The sequence below is a fragment of the Cynocephalus volans genome, chromosome 7 (assembly GCF_027409185.1).
Source record: "Cynocephalus volans isolate mCynVol1 chromosome 7, mCynVol1.pri, whole genome shotgun sequence".
Lineage (NCBI taxonomy): Eukaryota > Metazoa > Chordata > Mammalia > Dermoptera > Cynocephalidae > Cynocephalus > Cynocephalus volans.
The window spans coordinates 11,700,837-11,718,675 of record NC_084466.1 but is presented as its reverse complement, the minus strand read 5'-3'; the positions used below and the strand labels follow the sequence as shown (position 1 = coordinate 11,718,675).

Below are 17,839 nucleotides of genomic sequence, written 5' to 3'. Positions count from 1 at the left end.
TTAATTTCTTCTGTTGTTCAATTTGCAAAAATTAATTTGCTGATTTGGGAAAAAAAGTTCACATCTTTTTTGAATTAGTTTAATTAGCATTTGAAATGTATATTGAAGAAGTGATATATGCACTCTTGCTTTTTAATCCTTTTAAAGTGTTGAAACCAAGAATTTAATGGTCACTAAAGCCTAATTTCACCCTACCCCTCCTTTGCCCAAGTAAACTCTTCTTTAAGAAACACTTTCTACAGAAACATTATCCGATTCTGTCATCCACAGCACACTTTTCCTGGTGGATAGCATGTGTTGCCCGTGTCCTTCCTTTGGCATCTATCCCACAGAGTATTTTATGGTGAATTACAGTTGCATGTGTTTTTTATGACTTGGAATGGAATCATGCAAGTCAATACCAAAGATAAGCCAGGGCTTGATAGGATTCGTGTATGCAGAAACCCTAAAACTTGTTTCTGAAGTAGGGCACTGTCCAATGCCCGATCGATGGATTGTACCAGCTCGGAAAAGATTCTTGTCCTAATGTTTATTGGTTGCTTCCCTTGTGGGCTGCACTGGTCAGTTACATCCGCATTTCCAACCTCATTCAGTGACTTTTTAACCTTGGACCTGTCTGTCACTTAGTTTCTGAGTTATATTTGTAAATGAGTGTGATATTATTACCTAATTTGTAAGGAAAAAAATGTATCTTGAATCTTCCCGTTTTCAATTTTAGACACTCCAGGGCAGACAACAGAAAACTGTATTAGTCCAGCATTTGCTTAAATGTTTAATTTCCTCATATAGTCTGTAACTGATTACTTTAATTGTTGTGAACTAAGACAGCACAAATAGAAGGGCTGACATTTATCTGTATTTCAAAGTCGTGAGCACCTTTTCCTTGGCCAACAATTGATCTGTTATGTTAGCGTGGCTTGAATGATAAGTTTCATTGCCTGTTTTGAAATGGAAGGTGAAGGTACTTCTTTAATTTCAAATGCCTGAAAAAAGATTACTTTCTTCTCACAAAAAATATTTATATTTAGACCAAATGGTACAGAATATTATAGTTTTCAATTGTTTAATTCCTTCTCAAAGAAATTTCAAAGGAACTAAGGGTGCATTTGGCAGGCGCTTTTTGCAGAGCAATCAGGTTGCTATGGTAAACCTATTATTTTAGGCAAAGGAAGACTACGTTAGTAAAGTGCTAATCACTTTTCTGTTTTATGTGAGCCTCTAATTACTTTCCAACTATTGAGTATGTACTGCAAATGTGGTTTTTACCATTTTAAAAAGTGAAGAAAAATAAGATCATAGAGGTGCCTTCTGTTACCATGCTGGCAGGTGCATTTGATGAAGCTCTTCTGAAATAATCTCATTCAGGATTAGGCAATACCCCTTTTCTGTTTGTTTTTATAGAAAAATGGAATGAGGAAAAAAGTGAACAAATTTTATGTGAGTAATTAAAATCTAAGCCTCCCTGAGTGTGTTTTATTACAAGAAGATAATGATAATACTATCTGTTTGTTGAGCAGTCAGTATGTGCCAGTCCCTGTGCTATGTACTAAGTATGCATTAGAACATTTTGCCTTTATAATAATTCTGTGTTATCGGCATTATTATTATTATTCCCATTATGCAGCCATGATGAGTGAGGTCTAACTTGTTCTTCCAAGGAATCACATTTAGTGGTGGATGTGCCAAGATTAAAATCCAGATCTATTTAAAGTCAGAGACCATGTTTTTCATTGTATCTGTACCATGAAGGTTATTTTCCTTCCTGATGCTTGAACAAACTCTTTAAGGCTCACCCCCACATCGTCTTTGCCAGACAACTTTTCTTACCTTGAAGGCCCTGAGTGCTCAGGTATTTAACCTTTATTCTTCCTGCTCTTAAAAGTGTTCAAACGTACTCCTTAATTTTGTGTTTCAGTATCTAACACAATACTTAACACATAATTGGTATTCAAAGTGTGTCTGTTGAGTGAGTGACTGAGGGAGTGAAGAAATTAATGCAGACATCCAGTGTTGATGAGCCCTGCTGAACCTATTCTTGAGCAAGAAAAGGTGGGTTCTTTGTGTGGTGTGGTTTGAAGGTTAACATTCTCCAGCTGAACACCTCAGTGTACGTGTACAGGGTAGAAATGATGTGTGTGTTTGTGTGTGTGTGTGTGTGTGTGTGTGTGTGTGGGTGGGTGGGTGGGTGTGTGTGTGTTGCATCTTCAGTCATGGTCTCTGGTGATCATTTCAGTCTCTAACAGTGACAGTTCAGGTCCACGTATCTACCCTGTGGGGTCTGGAACTTTCAGATTTCACTCCCTCACAAATGAACAACCATATTACTGGTGATAATGGAGAAGAGAAGATTCAATTTGTTGTTAACACCTAAATGAAGAATGAGAGAACTGAACCAGTTAACTCAGAGCTCTCTCCTGTTAATCCAGGAGGTTGCGGGTGGCAGTGTCTGTCTTGTCCGTCTGCCTATCTCCCCACTTAGCGTGGAGTAACAAGCCACTGCTGGTTTGAAGGCTGTGTCCTGTGGAAATGGGACCTTGAAAAGAGGAGTTTGAAGAGAGTGAGGAAAGGAAAGACAATGTCTGAAGCTTGAGATTTGCTCTTGTTAAGATTTTGCAAAAAGAGGAACTTAAGAAGAAAAGAAATAGCTGGAAGAAAGAGGGAGGGAGTGAGGGTGGGGAGTGTGCGTGCACGTGTGTCTGTGTACGCGCGTGTATGCGCACGCGCGTGTGCACATGTGTGTGCATGCGCGTGCGTGTGTATGCGTGTGTGCGTGCGTGCGTGTGCGTGCGTGTGTGCGTGTGAGAGAGACAGAGAGAGAGAGATGCAGAGAGTGGTTAGAGACGCAAGGGAGGAGACGATCAAGAAGACGAATAGGGGGCAGGAGGGAAAGAAGGAAGAAAAGGAGAAAAAGGAGAAACATAACCTGAAAAACGAATGTCGTCACCTTCACAATTCATATACCTTATACCAGTTTTAGAAAATTAACCTCTACCAGAGATTAAAACCTATGCATAAGGCAATGCTGCCGTAATCCCTTCATTTTCATATTTTTATTAGGAAATAGTCACCCAAGAATTTTTACCTATTGAAAAAACCAAAAAACAATAGCGATCTAAAAGACTGAGGAATAAGAGATGACCTTTTCATCCCTCCTTCTGTGACCTTGAGAGATGACCTATGCATCCCTAATTCAAGGTGTGACCTTGAGCAAGTCACAAATTGTCTCCCTCTCAGAGCTTCATTTTCCTTATCTGCAGATCGTGGAGCTGGTTGGACTTGACTGTCCTTCATGACTTTTCTTTCTCTAACAGTCTCTTATTTTTTGAAATAATTAAATGATTATTTCTACTGTAACTGCACTCCAGTAGTTAATAAGGATGAAAACCAATGAAATTATTAAATAAACTTTTTATCTTTCATTCTGAAAAATGAAAATGAGGAAACCTACATTTTATAAAGGTCTCAAGCTACTCTTTTTAATTTCATCTTATAATTTACCTGTACTGAATTATCTGATAAGTAGGATGAAAGTTCTATTTTATCTTTCTAGTGTTAAAATAATGGCATTTTGTTTGCATATACTTTGCAACATCTTGTGGGTGAAATTCAAAAAAATCATGAATGGGGGTTTCTTCCAGGCTACGTTAAGTAAAAGTTTAGTAATTTAAAGATATAAGAAATTTAAGTATTTCAATGAATATGATAGCTTCCAAAAAAAAAGTATAATTAAGTTTGCAGTTTATTTCCATGGGATTTACTAAATGATATAAACAATTTACTGTTGACAATATTCAATGTGCATTACTTCCATTGTGAATGATCCATTTTTGTCCTTGGTCTATTTTTCTTTTGGGTGTTTATATTTCATAGTCATATTTATCACTGTTTTTCTTTATGTGTCTGGCTTGGTGTCATGTTTAAGTCTTTCCTGCCCAAGGGTTATAAATACTCCAACTATATTCCTCTGCAGTATTTTATGATTTAAACTTTTACATTTAAATGTTGACTCCATTGGAAATTTATTTAGTTGTAAGGAGTTAAGTAAAGGGACTGATTATTTTTGCAACATGACTCATCAGGTATATCAAACTTATTTTTTGAATAATCCATTATGCCCAGAAAACTATATAACATTAATTTATAGCATTATGAATAATCATAAAGTAATCACACACCCATGTCCAGAAATAGAATAATTGCAAGATCCCAATAGCACACCCCTCACTGCTGCTCAGCCAGCAAACTCTCTCCTCTGAAAAGAAAACCGTTATTCTCACTTTCATGGTAATCACCTTCATGCCTTTCTTTAAAGCTTTCCACCCGGGTATAAAACTTGCCTGTTTTGGAATTATACCATAGAACAATGCATTATTTTGTGGCTGACTTTTCATGTTCTATATTATCGTCTTAAGATCCAGGCATGCCATGACATGTATTTGTGATTCTTTCATTTTAATTGCTGTACAAGTGTTCCATTTATGAATATAACTGATGTGAAAGTATATTATAATTGATGAATATTTGGGACATTTCTCCTTGGAAGCCATTAGAAATCGTGTTGTTCTGATTGTTTTGAAACATCTTCTAGTGCACATGTGTGTACTTTTCTCTAGGGAATGTGACCAAGAATTGAATTACTGGTTCTAAGATTGTTCATATCAACGTTAATAGATAATGCCTGACAGTCCCCCCAAATATTCTACCAATTTATACTTCCACCCACTGTTTAAAACATATCTTGTATTTCTAAGCCATTGCCAGTTCTTGTTATGGTCAGTTCCTAAATATTTGTTAATTTGATTGGCTTGGGATAGACTCTCACTGTGGTTTTTGTTTGCAGTTCCCCTGTGAGTAAGAGGAGGAGCATTTTTTCACATGTTTACTGCCCATATCAATTTCCCATTTGCTGAAGTGCCAGTTCAGATCTCTTGCCCCTGTCTTTAATGGATTGTATATATTTATTGTTGTTGTTGTCATTAGAGTCCCTTAAATATTTTGGCTATGAGACAATCGTCATATGTGTTGCTGATACCATCTCTTATTCTGTGGCTCACCTTTTCACTCATCATGTTTTAGTGAACTGAAGCTCCTAATTATAATTCAGACTGTTAATAATTTCTTTGACAGCTATTTACCAAAGCACCATTTTTGTGAATGGTCATCATTCCTTTATAGTTCTGGAGTGCCACCTTGTCCAAATCAAATCACATTTGTCAGGGTCTGTTTCTGGACTCTCTGTTCCTTCCCACTTGGTCTCTCCTTCCACTGAAATCCAACTTCCTTAATTACACTTTTCTATAACAAGCCTTGATATCTATTAGAAAAGATATTTCTATCTTTTTCTTGCTCAAAAGTATTTTGGTTGTTGGCACTTTTCATTTCTATATAAATATTAGAATTGGCTATTAATTGTGATAAAAATCCTGGTGAGATTTTGATTGTGATTGCATTGAAACCATAGATCAATTTGGGGGTATACGGCATTTTAATAATACTGAATAATAAACATGCAGTATCTCTTGACTTATTTAAATCTCCTTAAAGTTTTTCTTTGTTTAATTCTTGTATGTAAATATGCCATTCATTTTTTGTATATACATTTGGTATATGGCAACTAATATGTTCTCTTAATAATCCAAATTATTTGTTAGTAGTGTTTTGTATTTTCTATGTGTACACTTTTCTGTGAAGTAATGCTGTTTGTTTCTTCCTTTCTATTTCTTATGCCATTTTTTTTTCTTACCATACTCCACTGGCAATGATATCTAGTGTAATGCTGAACAAAAGTGATGAGACAATTATCTTTCTCTTATTTATAATCTCAAAGAGATTAAATTTTTACCAATCATTATAATTAATTAAACTCATGCATTTTTTAAAAAGTTTTTTATATATCTTCTTTATTTTCTTTATTTTACACTAGTAGCTCGATTTATTTACCATAGTTAGAGGACATTTTATTTGGTTGATATAATATTGATGACATTTGACCATTTTTTACCTGCAGAAAAACCATTTCATATGGCTCAACTTTATCTCATATGGCATACCTCACTAACCCTCCAAACACACACACACACACACACACACACACACACACGTGTACACACACACGTGTACACACATACACACACATACTTTTTATTTTTTAATAATATTCCTGAGTATTACCATACTTGATTATTTCAGACAAACCTGAGAATCATTTTATCAATTTAAAACCATTCAAGGAGATTTCCAAGCACCATATTGATTCAATATTAACTCAGCAGCAAAAAACTAGACATTTTCGTTCTATTCAATGACAAAATATGTCCTTTTTAAAATTACAAGTCTTCTCTTAGGGTCTTCAATGTGACTTTATAGTGCACTGCAGTATCAATTTATTTATTTTATGTTGCTGATGTTCTTATACATGAAGCAATTTCCCATTAGATTAGATTGGGTGACTGTTGGTACATAAAAAGGTATTCATGTTTGTATGTTAATTTTGTCACCAGACACTTTGCCAAAATGTCTTATTACTTTACATACATTATGCATATAGTGTATAAAAACATGGTATCTGCTAAAAATAATATTAGCCTTTTCCCTACTTTATTTTTATGTCTCATTTTTATTAAATTGCACTTAAAACATACCAATGGTTATTATAAGCATCTTTCTGTCATCCTGACTTAGCTCATTGCCTGTTGACCATGATGTTGGATATTGTTCAGATAGATTATTATATATACCTTTCAGAATGATCATTTAAGTAATTTTATAGAGCAGTGTGGTCTCAGGGAATGGGTCAAGACCCATGATGTATTTGAGAATCTTTATCATGTAGGATAGTTGTTGAGTCCATAGGCTAGGATAAGATTTGACAAAATATAGAGAAAAAAAGGATGAAGGCTAAGCTTTTGAGCAATTCAAGATTTAGATATTTGTATAAAGATGAGAAGCCAGCAAAGTAGTCTGAGAAGAAACACTAAGTATGGTAATCTAACAATAGCCCATGGAAGAAACTGTTTCCAGAGAAGAGAAGGGTCAACTCTTAGAAGCTTCTGAGAGGCTGTATAAGATGGTACAGAGAATTGACCATTGGATTTGAGTCATTAGAGACCCTGCTAAGAGACACGTACTTGTCGAATAGTGGTATCTCCAGACAATTGGAGTGGGTTGAGATAAGAATAGAGTTAAGAGAACAACAGACAACTCTTTTGAGAAGTTCACTGTGAATTGTACTTTGCAGCTGAAGTTTACAACCCGAGTTGCTTTCTGCCTCTTACTCCTCTATGTTTTGCAGGTTTCCTACGCTCCTCCTGCCCCCACCACAACCATCAGGGCATTGGAATGACATTAGCATGAGGGAGCTTTAAGCTTTCTTCTTATAGCTGCCTTTGAGGTTTAAACCTTCCCATATGCCACCCATTTCGAGAGAAATATATGATGTGATGTATTTTTAATGGATATATTGAGATGATTTTTGGAGCAGTGCATTGTCATGGGAGAGGGTGCTATAGTCTGTAGGTCAGGTCCAGAATGAGAACAGACAGTTATGCAAATGCTGATTATTTGATGAACCCAGAGGAGAGTTTTATTGCCAGAATTATTTTCACATGTAAAATCATCATTGTACATAATACTGTTAAAAAATACAGATAACATTATGAACTTTTAAGCTTCCTTTTTCAATGAGCCATTTTGAAGATTTTGAGATAATTCTATATAAGATGGGCTTAAGTTTAGAATGAGAGAATGATGTAGCAAATTTAAGCTGTCTATGTGTTTATAAAACAATTATTAAAAATATTTTGACCATTCAGTTTTATACTAGTAGAATTTTTTTATTATGAAGTGAGTAATGTTACTGAAAACAATTAAGTGTGTGATATTTGGCAATACTGTATAATCATTCTCCAACATTTGTATTTGTAGTTAATACTTAGTGAATGAGATAAGCACTATAGAGTAGCAGAAATTACAGATTTATATATCTTTTGTTAGCAGTATACTCCCATATCTAATCAAGTACTTCACACAAAAAAGATTCTTAATATATATTTGTTGAATTTAACACAGGAAATATTTTGGAATAAGTGAATTGGAGTTTTAAAATTTTAATCTGTCCTTGTGGAAAAATGTACTCTAAGGCAAACATGTTCACATCTTTGAAAAAAAGATGTTTATCTTAATCTTATATCTTAATGATTGTGGGAAAATATAAATTTAAATTAAAGAGAATTAAATTAAATTAAATATATTTTATTTATTAAAATGATTAGCGATACATACAGCTATAAACTGTGTTTTTTGTTAATGTCTCGAATTAGGGTTTTTCTGTATTTTACATATTTGATATGTTTAGGTAGAATTTATTTTGATCAGAACTTCTAGATATCTGCCTTAGCTTATTATGCTTCTTTGCTAGTGTATAATATAAGCCTTAGAATATAATTCTTAGAGAATGAAGTCCTTTATAAAATAATATTATTGGGCTGACCTTTTGCATGTGCTTAAAGATTATCTACTTTATTAAAATTTAATAGGAATAGACAGACTTATCATAGAGTAAATTTCAGATAAGTTTTGGTTGGATGATATTGATGATGTTGGCTGAATTAATTTCTCTCACACAGTTATTTCTATCCTTCTGAATTTTGCTTCTGAATTCTTTTTACAAATTACTTGGTTTATTTTTATGCCTTAGGCATCTCTTTTTTAGATTTTTCTCTTAATATGTTGTATAAAATAGTACTTAGCACTGGAAATGCACAATTCCATTACCCTTTGTTCTTATTTATGAAAATATTAATTTGATAGTCATTTTAGAAGTCATAGTATATCTCCATAACATTAAAACAATCATTGGAATAATAATAATACCATTTTATAAATAAAGAGGAGATTGGACTCAATTTCTTGTTTACAAAGAAGACAAATGTGTATGTCAGTGTTTTTCTACTATATCAATGGAGAAATTTGCTGGCTGCTAACAGGATACAAATCTTAATGTTAGTCTGGATGATAGATATCTCACTTTTGTAATAGAGTTCAGGCATTCACTTATTAGTATAAAATGTGTGTTCAATGCTCTACAAGTGCTGTGAATGAAGTACTGTGGGATCAGAGAGAGGGAGCAGCTCTGCCAGCTAACCGAACAGGGTGTCAAGGAAGATTTCAGAAAGGACATTAGATTTGAGCTGGCTATTGAACACTGGGTAGGATTTTACAAAGAAAGTGGGGGTGTGCACAAAAAAGGGAACAAATAGGGCACATAAGTGAGCACAAGTGCACCATGATCATTGGATATATGCTTGGAAAGGTGAGTTCAACCGAGCGTGGAGAATTCTGCCGAGGAATTTGATCTTTGCCTTGAAGGTCATGTGGGCCATCAGAAGGGTTTATACAAGGGAATTACATAATTATATGCATGTTTTAAGAAAGTGGATTTTGTGAATTTCAAATTGAAATGAGAATAGATAAGTAAAGGAAGGAAAGAATCAAATATGCCATCAGGTTTTTTTTAGCTTCAGTGACATATTGAATGATGGTGAAATTCACCCAGATAAAGGACCCAAGAAGAGGGGTAGGTTGTGCATACAGATGATGAATTTGCTGTAGGACATATTTAATTAATCTAACTGTGGAAAACACAGAGAAAGGTATTCAGGCAATTGGAAATGCATATATATTTCAGGAGAGATATTCTACTTCAAATTAAAGCTCATGAATTGTGTAAATGTTACTAAGCTATTTACATATGATTATAGTTTAATGCATCCATTCAATAAATATTGGTTCAAAACATTGTGAAGACACAAAAAAGGGCAGTTGCTTCTGTTGTGTTTGTGAAGGTGTTTGAGTTGGAGGGTGCAAGTGTCACGGATTTGGTGAAATTTACTTTAGACCTTGAAAGGTGGCTAGAAATTTACCTGGCAGGTACCTGCACATGATAGTAACTGGAACAAAGTTGGTAGAGACTAAACCAAAGTTGTGAACTGAGAGAGCAAAATAATGCTCTTTAAAATGTGGACTGCGTGAGAAATTTACTCTTCTTTACTTCTCTATCTGCAATAAATTGGCCTTTCCTGCCATATGATTTTTTGCCTTTCCATCAGAAGCCACTATATCCTATTAATTATGTTAGGGTTGCATGCATAAAGTTAATTCAGCTAATAGTTGCCTTAATATGTCATTTTAAAAACTTAGATACGTGGCAAAAAAAAAAAAATTGCAAAATGGTTAACCATTCTCTGATATTTGAAAAAAGATATGTGAATTATAATCTATCAGCAAAGAAAATGTTCCTAGAACATACTAAACAACATTATACAGGAAATGCAAGACAGAAATTGTCCACTATCAATAAGGCACAGAAACTCATCATGCAAATTCAAAAAAATTGCAGTGTGCCTTAAAAGGAGAATAAATGTGTTACCATAAATACATATGACCTGAAACTTAAAAAAACTGATTCTATCTTGCGACTGGGAATGAATTGCTCTCAGGAAGAATTCCGTCGATGATGGCGGTGTCCCACATCTGTCCGTGAAGGAACAGTTGGCCTTACCAGACCACACTGCTGACGGCTGATAGCCTGCCTCTTCCTCTCCACAGTCTGCAGTGTTGGAATCATTCATACATCCACCCATGAAGAGCGGTAGGATGTTTGTGCACATCAGAAAATGACTGCGGCTCAGAAAACCTATATATATATATATATATATATATTTTTTTTTTTTTTTTGTCGTTTTTGTGACCGGCACTCAGCCAGTGAGTGCACTAGCCATTCCTATATAGGATCCGAACCCGCTGCGGGAGCGTCGCTGCGCTCCCAGCTCCACACTCTCCTGAGTGCGCCACAGGCTCAGCCCAGAAAACCTAGATTTTAACACCAACACGGCTGACATCTAGTTAGCTGGCCTTAGGCAAATCATTTAGCCAAATGATTAACTCAAATCATTTGAGTTTCCTCATATATTAAATAAATTGAGGAAAGGAATGGATGCTCCTGACATTTTACCAAAAAAAAAAAAAAAAATGCATTAATTTTTTGTTTTTCTAGAGAGATCAGAGTTCTACCAGTTAGGGTTCATTTTTTAAAAATTTAATTTAATTTTATAATTGACCATAGCTGTGGTGTACAACATGATCTTTTGAATTGTGGAATGGCTAAAATAGTTAATTAAAGGGCCAACCAGTGGCTCACTCGGGAGAGTGTGGTGCTGATGACACCAAGGTCACGGGTTCAGATCCCTATATATGGATGGCCGGTTAGCTCAGTGGATGAGTGTGGTGCTGACAACACCAAGTCAAGGGTTAAGATCCCCTTACCAGTCATCTTTTAAAAAAAAAGAAAAAAAAATAGCTAATTAACGTATGTATTACCTCACATAGTTACCATTTTTCATAGTGAGATCACTTAAAATCTATTCTTAGCGATTTTCAAAATATAATTCATTGTTATTAACAATAGTCACCAAGTTGTACAGCAGATCTTTGAACTTATTCCTCCTCTCTAACTGAAATTTTGTATCTTTTGGCCAACATCTCCCCAACTCCCTACCCCCGCAACATTCTCCCCTCCAACCCCCCAGTTAAGGTTCTTGATTGCAAACAACAGGAACTGACTTCATTGACTGGGATAAAAGGATTCTATTAAAAGGGTTTGAGCTCAGAATGCACGTTTGAGCAATGAGCTCCTGCAGCAACTTGGGGCAGCAGGGAATTGCCGAGAACCAGCCCTGCTGCCATCACTTCTGATTGTGGCCACTATGTGCTGGACTCCACTGCTGCCGACACTCACTGCTATGCTATGGCTCTTTCACTCTGCCCCAGACTCTGTGCCTTGGCTTTTCCCGTCAAGAATCAAAGCCCTGGCCAAGAGCATCTGGTGTGTTCCCATTCTGGCCTCCAGAATACAAGAAGAGGGACTATCACTGGGGGAGGGCAGCCCTTGTCTCCTGCTGAACTTGGGACAACCTCCAACTAGAAAAAGAGATTTGTTGAAGGGCAGCCAGAAAAACACTATGTATTGCCATATCTTTCACCAGATTCTCAAAGGGACTGTGACCCCACCACTTCTGCCAGAAAAGATTATGAATCACTGCATTAGATTAACTTTAATTACAGCTCTGAAATTATATGATTCTAAATACTAATTTTCCTTTCCTCCATCATCTACCAACTCAGAATTTCCTTAACAAGATACAAGTGCAGCAACAGAATGACTAACAGCATTGCAGGGTCAGCCCTGAAGCGGCTTATGATCCTGTCAGTGGGTGTGTAATTATGATGGTTGGGCTAATGACAGAGAGTAACAGATGTCTCGGAGCACTGTCATCCAGCTGAATTTCTGGCAAACCAGTGCTGGTTCCTTCCTCAGACAAAAGGGAATTTGCTTTCTCTTAGCCTCCTGATGCTGCATTACGAGTATATTAAGATGCAATATGGCTTAATGGTTAGCTCACACACTTGAAGGTTAATGAAATGGACATAAATTCTGAATCTATCCCTTACTAGCTAGTTTGACATGGAAAGTTACTTGTTTTCAATATGTCTCAGTTTCCTGTTTAATAAAGTGGCAGTGATAATGCTAACCAATATGGGATATTATGAAAACTAAGTGATGTAATGCAAGGAATTATAGTATTTGTCACATAATAACAGCAAGAGATAAAGATGAAAGTCATCACAATGGTGCTAGTTAAGGGATTCCCAAACTATGAACCGAACTTAGTCCAAAAAATGTTTTTTTTGTTTTTGTTTTGTTGTTATTTTTGGCGACTGGCAAGTACAGTGATTGAACGCTGGACCTTGGTATTAATTAGCGTGACGCTCTAACCAACCAAGCAACCGGCCAGCCCTGCAAAAATGTTTATGCTTTTAAATTTTAAGTCAAGAATAATAAAGTATATTTAGGTCATGTGCTTTAACATATGCTCCATGTTAAAGTGAGTTCTATGAACTGTAAGATTGACTACAAATAATTGCTAAAATATCACATTGAAATGTACCTAGGAACATTTTTTTCCTCATGTAGCAGATCGACCCAAAATAAAAATATGCAAAAAGACCACATTTTGCTAAACTATGTCAAACAAAATACATAAAATTGATTGTTATGTTAAAATATATAAAATTGATTGCTATGCTAAATGGTAGCATCAAACTAAGTTGAGTATGAAATAGCCAGAGAGTTTCTTAATGAAATTATTCTTCCAAGTTGAATGAAACAAAAAGTAGAGAGTAGCAAATGCAGATACCAAAACAGCTGTCATCACTTCAGCTCCCAACCTCCTTGGCATTTGTTCTTGACCTTCAGCTTACCTTAGGGAGGTTAGAGAAGTTATTTGCTGAACTCTTTACAAGCACAGCCTAGGACTGGTCCAGGAGAGGTTTGGGTTTGATAGTACGCTTGTTTTCTTAAAAGCCTTACAGATTCTGTGACTCTTCTAATGCGTGTGCTCTCTCTTTACACTCTTCAGGTAAATGCGAATGTGGCAAGTGCACTTGCTACCCTCCAGGGGACCGCAGGGTGTACGGCAAGACGTGTGAGTGCGATGATCGCCGCTGTGAGGACCTCGACGGTGTGGTCTGTGGAGGTGGTAACAGTTCTCACTGCCTTACGCTACCTGCATGTAACTCGCTTCTCCTGCCTTTCTTATTTGACTTACCCTTTTAAAAATTGCTGTTAAAAATAAGATAAACAAAAATGTAAAAGCAATATGCAGTGAGGTTTGTAATGACCTTTATTTCCTTGAACTCTTGATCTATGGGGGTATGTGAAAGCTCTCAGGAGGCCATCAAGAAAAGATCATTGAGTCTAAACTGAGAATGAAGGACTATGAAATTTTATCAATAGCAAAAGGCTTTACTGCAGGTCAACACTTTAACATGATATTTATTACTTTACTCATAAACAATTACGGGGGAAAGTATCACCCACAAACTTGAAAAAAAAGTGGTAAGATTATGGTCTAAATTTAACTACAAAATCATGAGAGATGGACACAGTTTCCATGATGGCTCACAGACCCAAACAAGAGGTTATGGAGAGTAATAAACTGTCCAAAGACAGAATGAGGCAGATGGAAGGTAGTCAGCAAAGACAACAGCAAAAATGCAAGTCCCAGAAGCAGAATACTAACCTGAGCATCATCCAGGTAGGGTGAGTCAACATTAGTCTTGCATTTCAGTCTCGAAAAGCTTGAGATTGTAGAGACTGATGCATCAGGATTACAGCTCCTTCCAGGTTCTCAGTACAAGTGAGGTAAATTGGATGTGGAATCATTAAAATAATATTGTATCTCTCCAAGGTAATTATTAGGATGCATTGAGCACTATTATTGAGAAAATCCAAAATGCACGTCCTACTTAGAAATGCTGGGGCACCATCTCCCTGACATCTCTATCTATCTATCTGTATTAATCATCTACCTATTCTTTCTCTAACCAACTGTAAGACACTTGTAATTTGACCAAAAATATTTCCTTCTCTCCTTTCTCTGTGAGGCAAGGGAAAAAGTGCTTTTAAATAACTGTTGTGCCCAGTGGCTTATCTTATTCTGTCTTTATGGCAGCCACCCTAAGAGGTCGTTTCTGCTCTCTACATTTCACAAATGAAAAATTGAGTGAGATTGAAGGAATGAACATCCCATAACTAAAAAGTGTTAGACCCAGGATTTGAGCTCTGATATCCAGTTCACAGATCTTTCCCTATGCCACAGTTTCTCCCAGAGTGACATCAAACGGTTTCCACACTACGCCAATATTATTTTTAGGTTAGATTCTCCCTTCACTGGTATTAATTACCAGAAATATCTAAGTAGATTATAGTCTTTTTTGTTTATTAAGAACATGACATATATTAATTCATTTAATTCTCAAGTGCCATATACACATCTCTGCTCTGACTGTCACTGTCATCTTCTCTGGTGACTTGGTTGAAATGGTTGATATTGTAGAAAACTGTTATATCTCTATACCTAGTATATTATATATTTTCCCTTCATGAAATCTCTCTTTGTCTCTGACTTTGGGGAGGAAATCAAAGATAAAAACAAATCTATCTCCTGTTAGAGGAGATCGAATGTTCACTGGTAAGTAAGACAATATCCCACAGTGTTACTGTTTGACTGAGTCTTGGCTCTGCATGTCCACACTCTCTGTGTTGTCCTTCTATACAGAATTGCTTGTGTCCCCAAGTAGAAGAGACTTCCATGAATCAAACTAGTAAAAGACCAATGTATACACCAGAACACTAATTTCTCAATTTACAGTGAGACATGCAATTTCCCCAGAGGTTAGAACACTCTTTAGGTAAACCCTGCAGGAAATCAGATTCTGAATCAAGGATTTGAATGCAAATAATTTATTTGAAAGGTGAGGGAAACACTGATGGGAGAGTTGGAAAGCATGGCAGGAAAAGGAAGGCAGCTGGTAAAATTGTATGATTAATCCACTTGCTGCTGTAGTCACTGGAGAGCTTCATCCCTAGCACAGGGGCTGACACTCAGAGCCATGTACAACACACGGTCCTACATATCCACCAGTTGTTAGTCCAGGTCTGCTGCTCAGAGGCACTAATTCCCCGGCCACATCAGCCTGCCTCCCAGGTCACAGGCGACATTCAGCTTTCATTCTGCATGGCCACGTTTCAGCATGGAGTTGCAGGGGCTTCCCTCTGAAACTCCCATAACATGTTCTCCTCCCCGGGACTCCTTCCCACCTGTTTCTTTCCCCACTTTTCTCATAATCAATTTCTTTTTCTTGCTCATCTCCTAGAGGTTACCAATACATCTTAGTATTTCCCTGGATATGGCTTTTGGATGTCTTTTCTGCCTGCTTTTTGTGGCCCTTGAGTAATCTCAGTCCCTTTCGTTTTCGTCTTTAGATCCATGTCTCAGGATGGTTTCTTAGTACCAGGCATTCTCCTTGGCTTCAGATTCTTCTTTTCAATTTCTAATGAAATATTTCAATGTGGAAATCCCTCCAATTTATGCATTGTGGAAACTGGAGTAATCATTTCTTTGTTAATTCAGCACATATTTATTAGGCACCTACTGTGTGCCAATGTTGGAGACTTAGTTGTGAGCAGGGCAGAGCATCTGCTCTCTTGGGGTTTATGGTTGAGCTTGAAGGGGGGACATTGACAAAGGAATGACAGTGAGATGAATGGTCTGAAAGGAGAAGCACTAGGTCAATGGAAACATATGTAATGGGGTAAGGTGACATAGAACAGAGGCTAAGGAAAGCTTCTCTGATACCTCCATATCTGGGTAACAGCTGTATTGTGCAGACCACGTACTCTACACGCATCTCCGCGTCACAACCACACTTGGTAGTAACGGGACGCACAGAGTTCAGACAGGTGAGAGGGAGTGGGGAACGGGGCATCGCAGTAAGAGAGAGCAGCATGTGCTGAGTTGTGTAGGGGAAAGGAGACTGTGCCATATGTGAAGAACATATGAGGACTGGAGAGAAACCCTGTGTGATTGCTTTCTGGTGAAAGCAAAAGTGTGTGGCACATCTTGTAAACCATGTTAATGACTTGGGGCTTCGCTCAGAGGATAACAGTAAACCAAAGAAGGGCTTACACAAGGAGATAACATGATTGCGGTATTTTAAAAAGTAACTGTGGCTGTCAGGGGGAGTATGGATTGCTGGAAGGAGTATGTGTATTTGTGGGGTTGGTAGGTGAACATAGATGTTAGAAGATGAGTCCTGACGAGAGGCAAACGTGCTTTAGCTAGATGGAGGACAGGAGAGATAGAAGTACTTGGGTGTGCTGGAGCAAGTGTCAGAAGCAGTGTGGACAACAGGCTAACAATGCTCTTCACCCTGCTGCAAGAGACTCCACCTTCCTGTTAAACTCCTAGCTCAGGTTCCCTGGAGACAGACGGAGATGGTACATGCCAGTATTACGAGGCCACATTGTTCAGGGCAATACTGACCTATGATTGGTAAATTTCAACTAGATCAGGAGGGATTATGAGTGAACTATAAAAGGCTGATGGGAATGCCATGCTTTTGGCTTTGGTAAGTGCCATAACTCTACCAATAGGCATGTCCCTGTGGGGTCCCTGGAGCTATGCTTAAGGAATGATTAGGAGAGGTTTGGGTTCTGCTAGGGCATGAGGCTTCCTCTAAGCCAGAGAAGCCTCAACATCTGTGCAATGTGGATCTCATCTCCGTGTGTCTGGGTTGTGTTACATGAAGAGAAAGTGATCCCCAGACAACTATATGGGCTGTCATCCTCCTGAGCTGCTGCAAGGACTCCCGTGGAGAAGATGCTTGAGGCCACCCTGCTGGCAGGATGCGGCTCCTGTTCCATTTCCATCTAAGGAGACTAGTGTCAAGTGTCAATCTGAATGCTTAGTTGAACTTAAGAACAGAGCCCCCTGCCCAGGCCCAGAACATAAGCAGCGTTTATGGAAATTCGTGATTGAATGATGTGAAAGAGAGGCAGGGTCGAATCAGAGATGAGTCCAAGGTTTCTGGTTTGAGCAGTTGGATGGGTGGAGGAGAAAATGCTATTGTTGTACCAATTGTCTGCTTTATTGAGAAAATGATTTCTTCAGAGAGGGCAACAGAGATGGTGAAACCTGGATGCATTGTGAATTTGTTCCTTTTACCTGACTTTCTATTCCGTATCTTCACTTCTCCTTCGGAATACCTGCTTACCATTTTTCCTTTCTTCGATCATGCTTCCAAATGGACTCCTTCAGGGAGACTTTCTGAAATTGTTTTATACCTCCTCTACACTGCAGCGCTTTCAGTACAGAATAATGACACTGTGTAGCAAGTGTCCAGCCTGTACAATTCCCATGCAAATAAGCTCCTGCTCTCT

General features: G+C 37.3%; 1 protein-coding gene across 1 annotated transcript in view; it reads left to right on the top strand.

Moving 5' to 3' along the window:
- The window catches only part of ITGBL1 (integrin subunit beta like 1), a 222,706-nt gene that overhangs the window by 186,951 nt on the left and 17,916 nt on the right, over positions 1 to 17,839 (top strand). Inside the window, exon 8 of the mRNA XM_063103004.1 lies at positions 13,476 to 13,592. Coding sequence (XP_062959074.1) covers positions 13,476 to 13,592 — 117 coding nt within the window. The remainder of the gene's footprint in view (positions 1 to 13,475; positions 13,593 to 17,839) is intronic.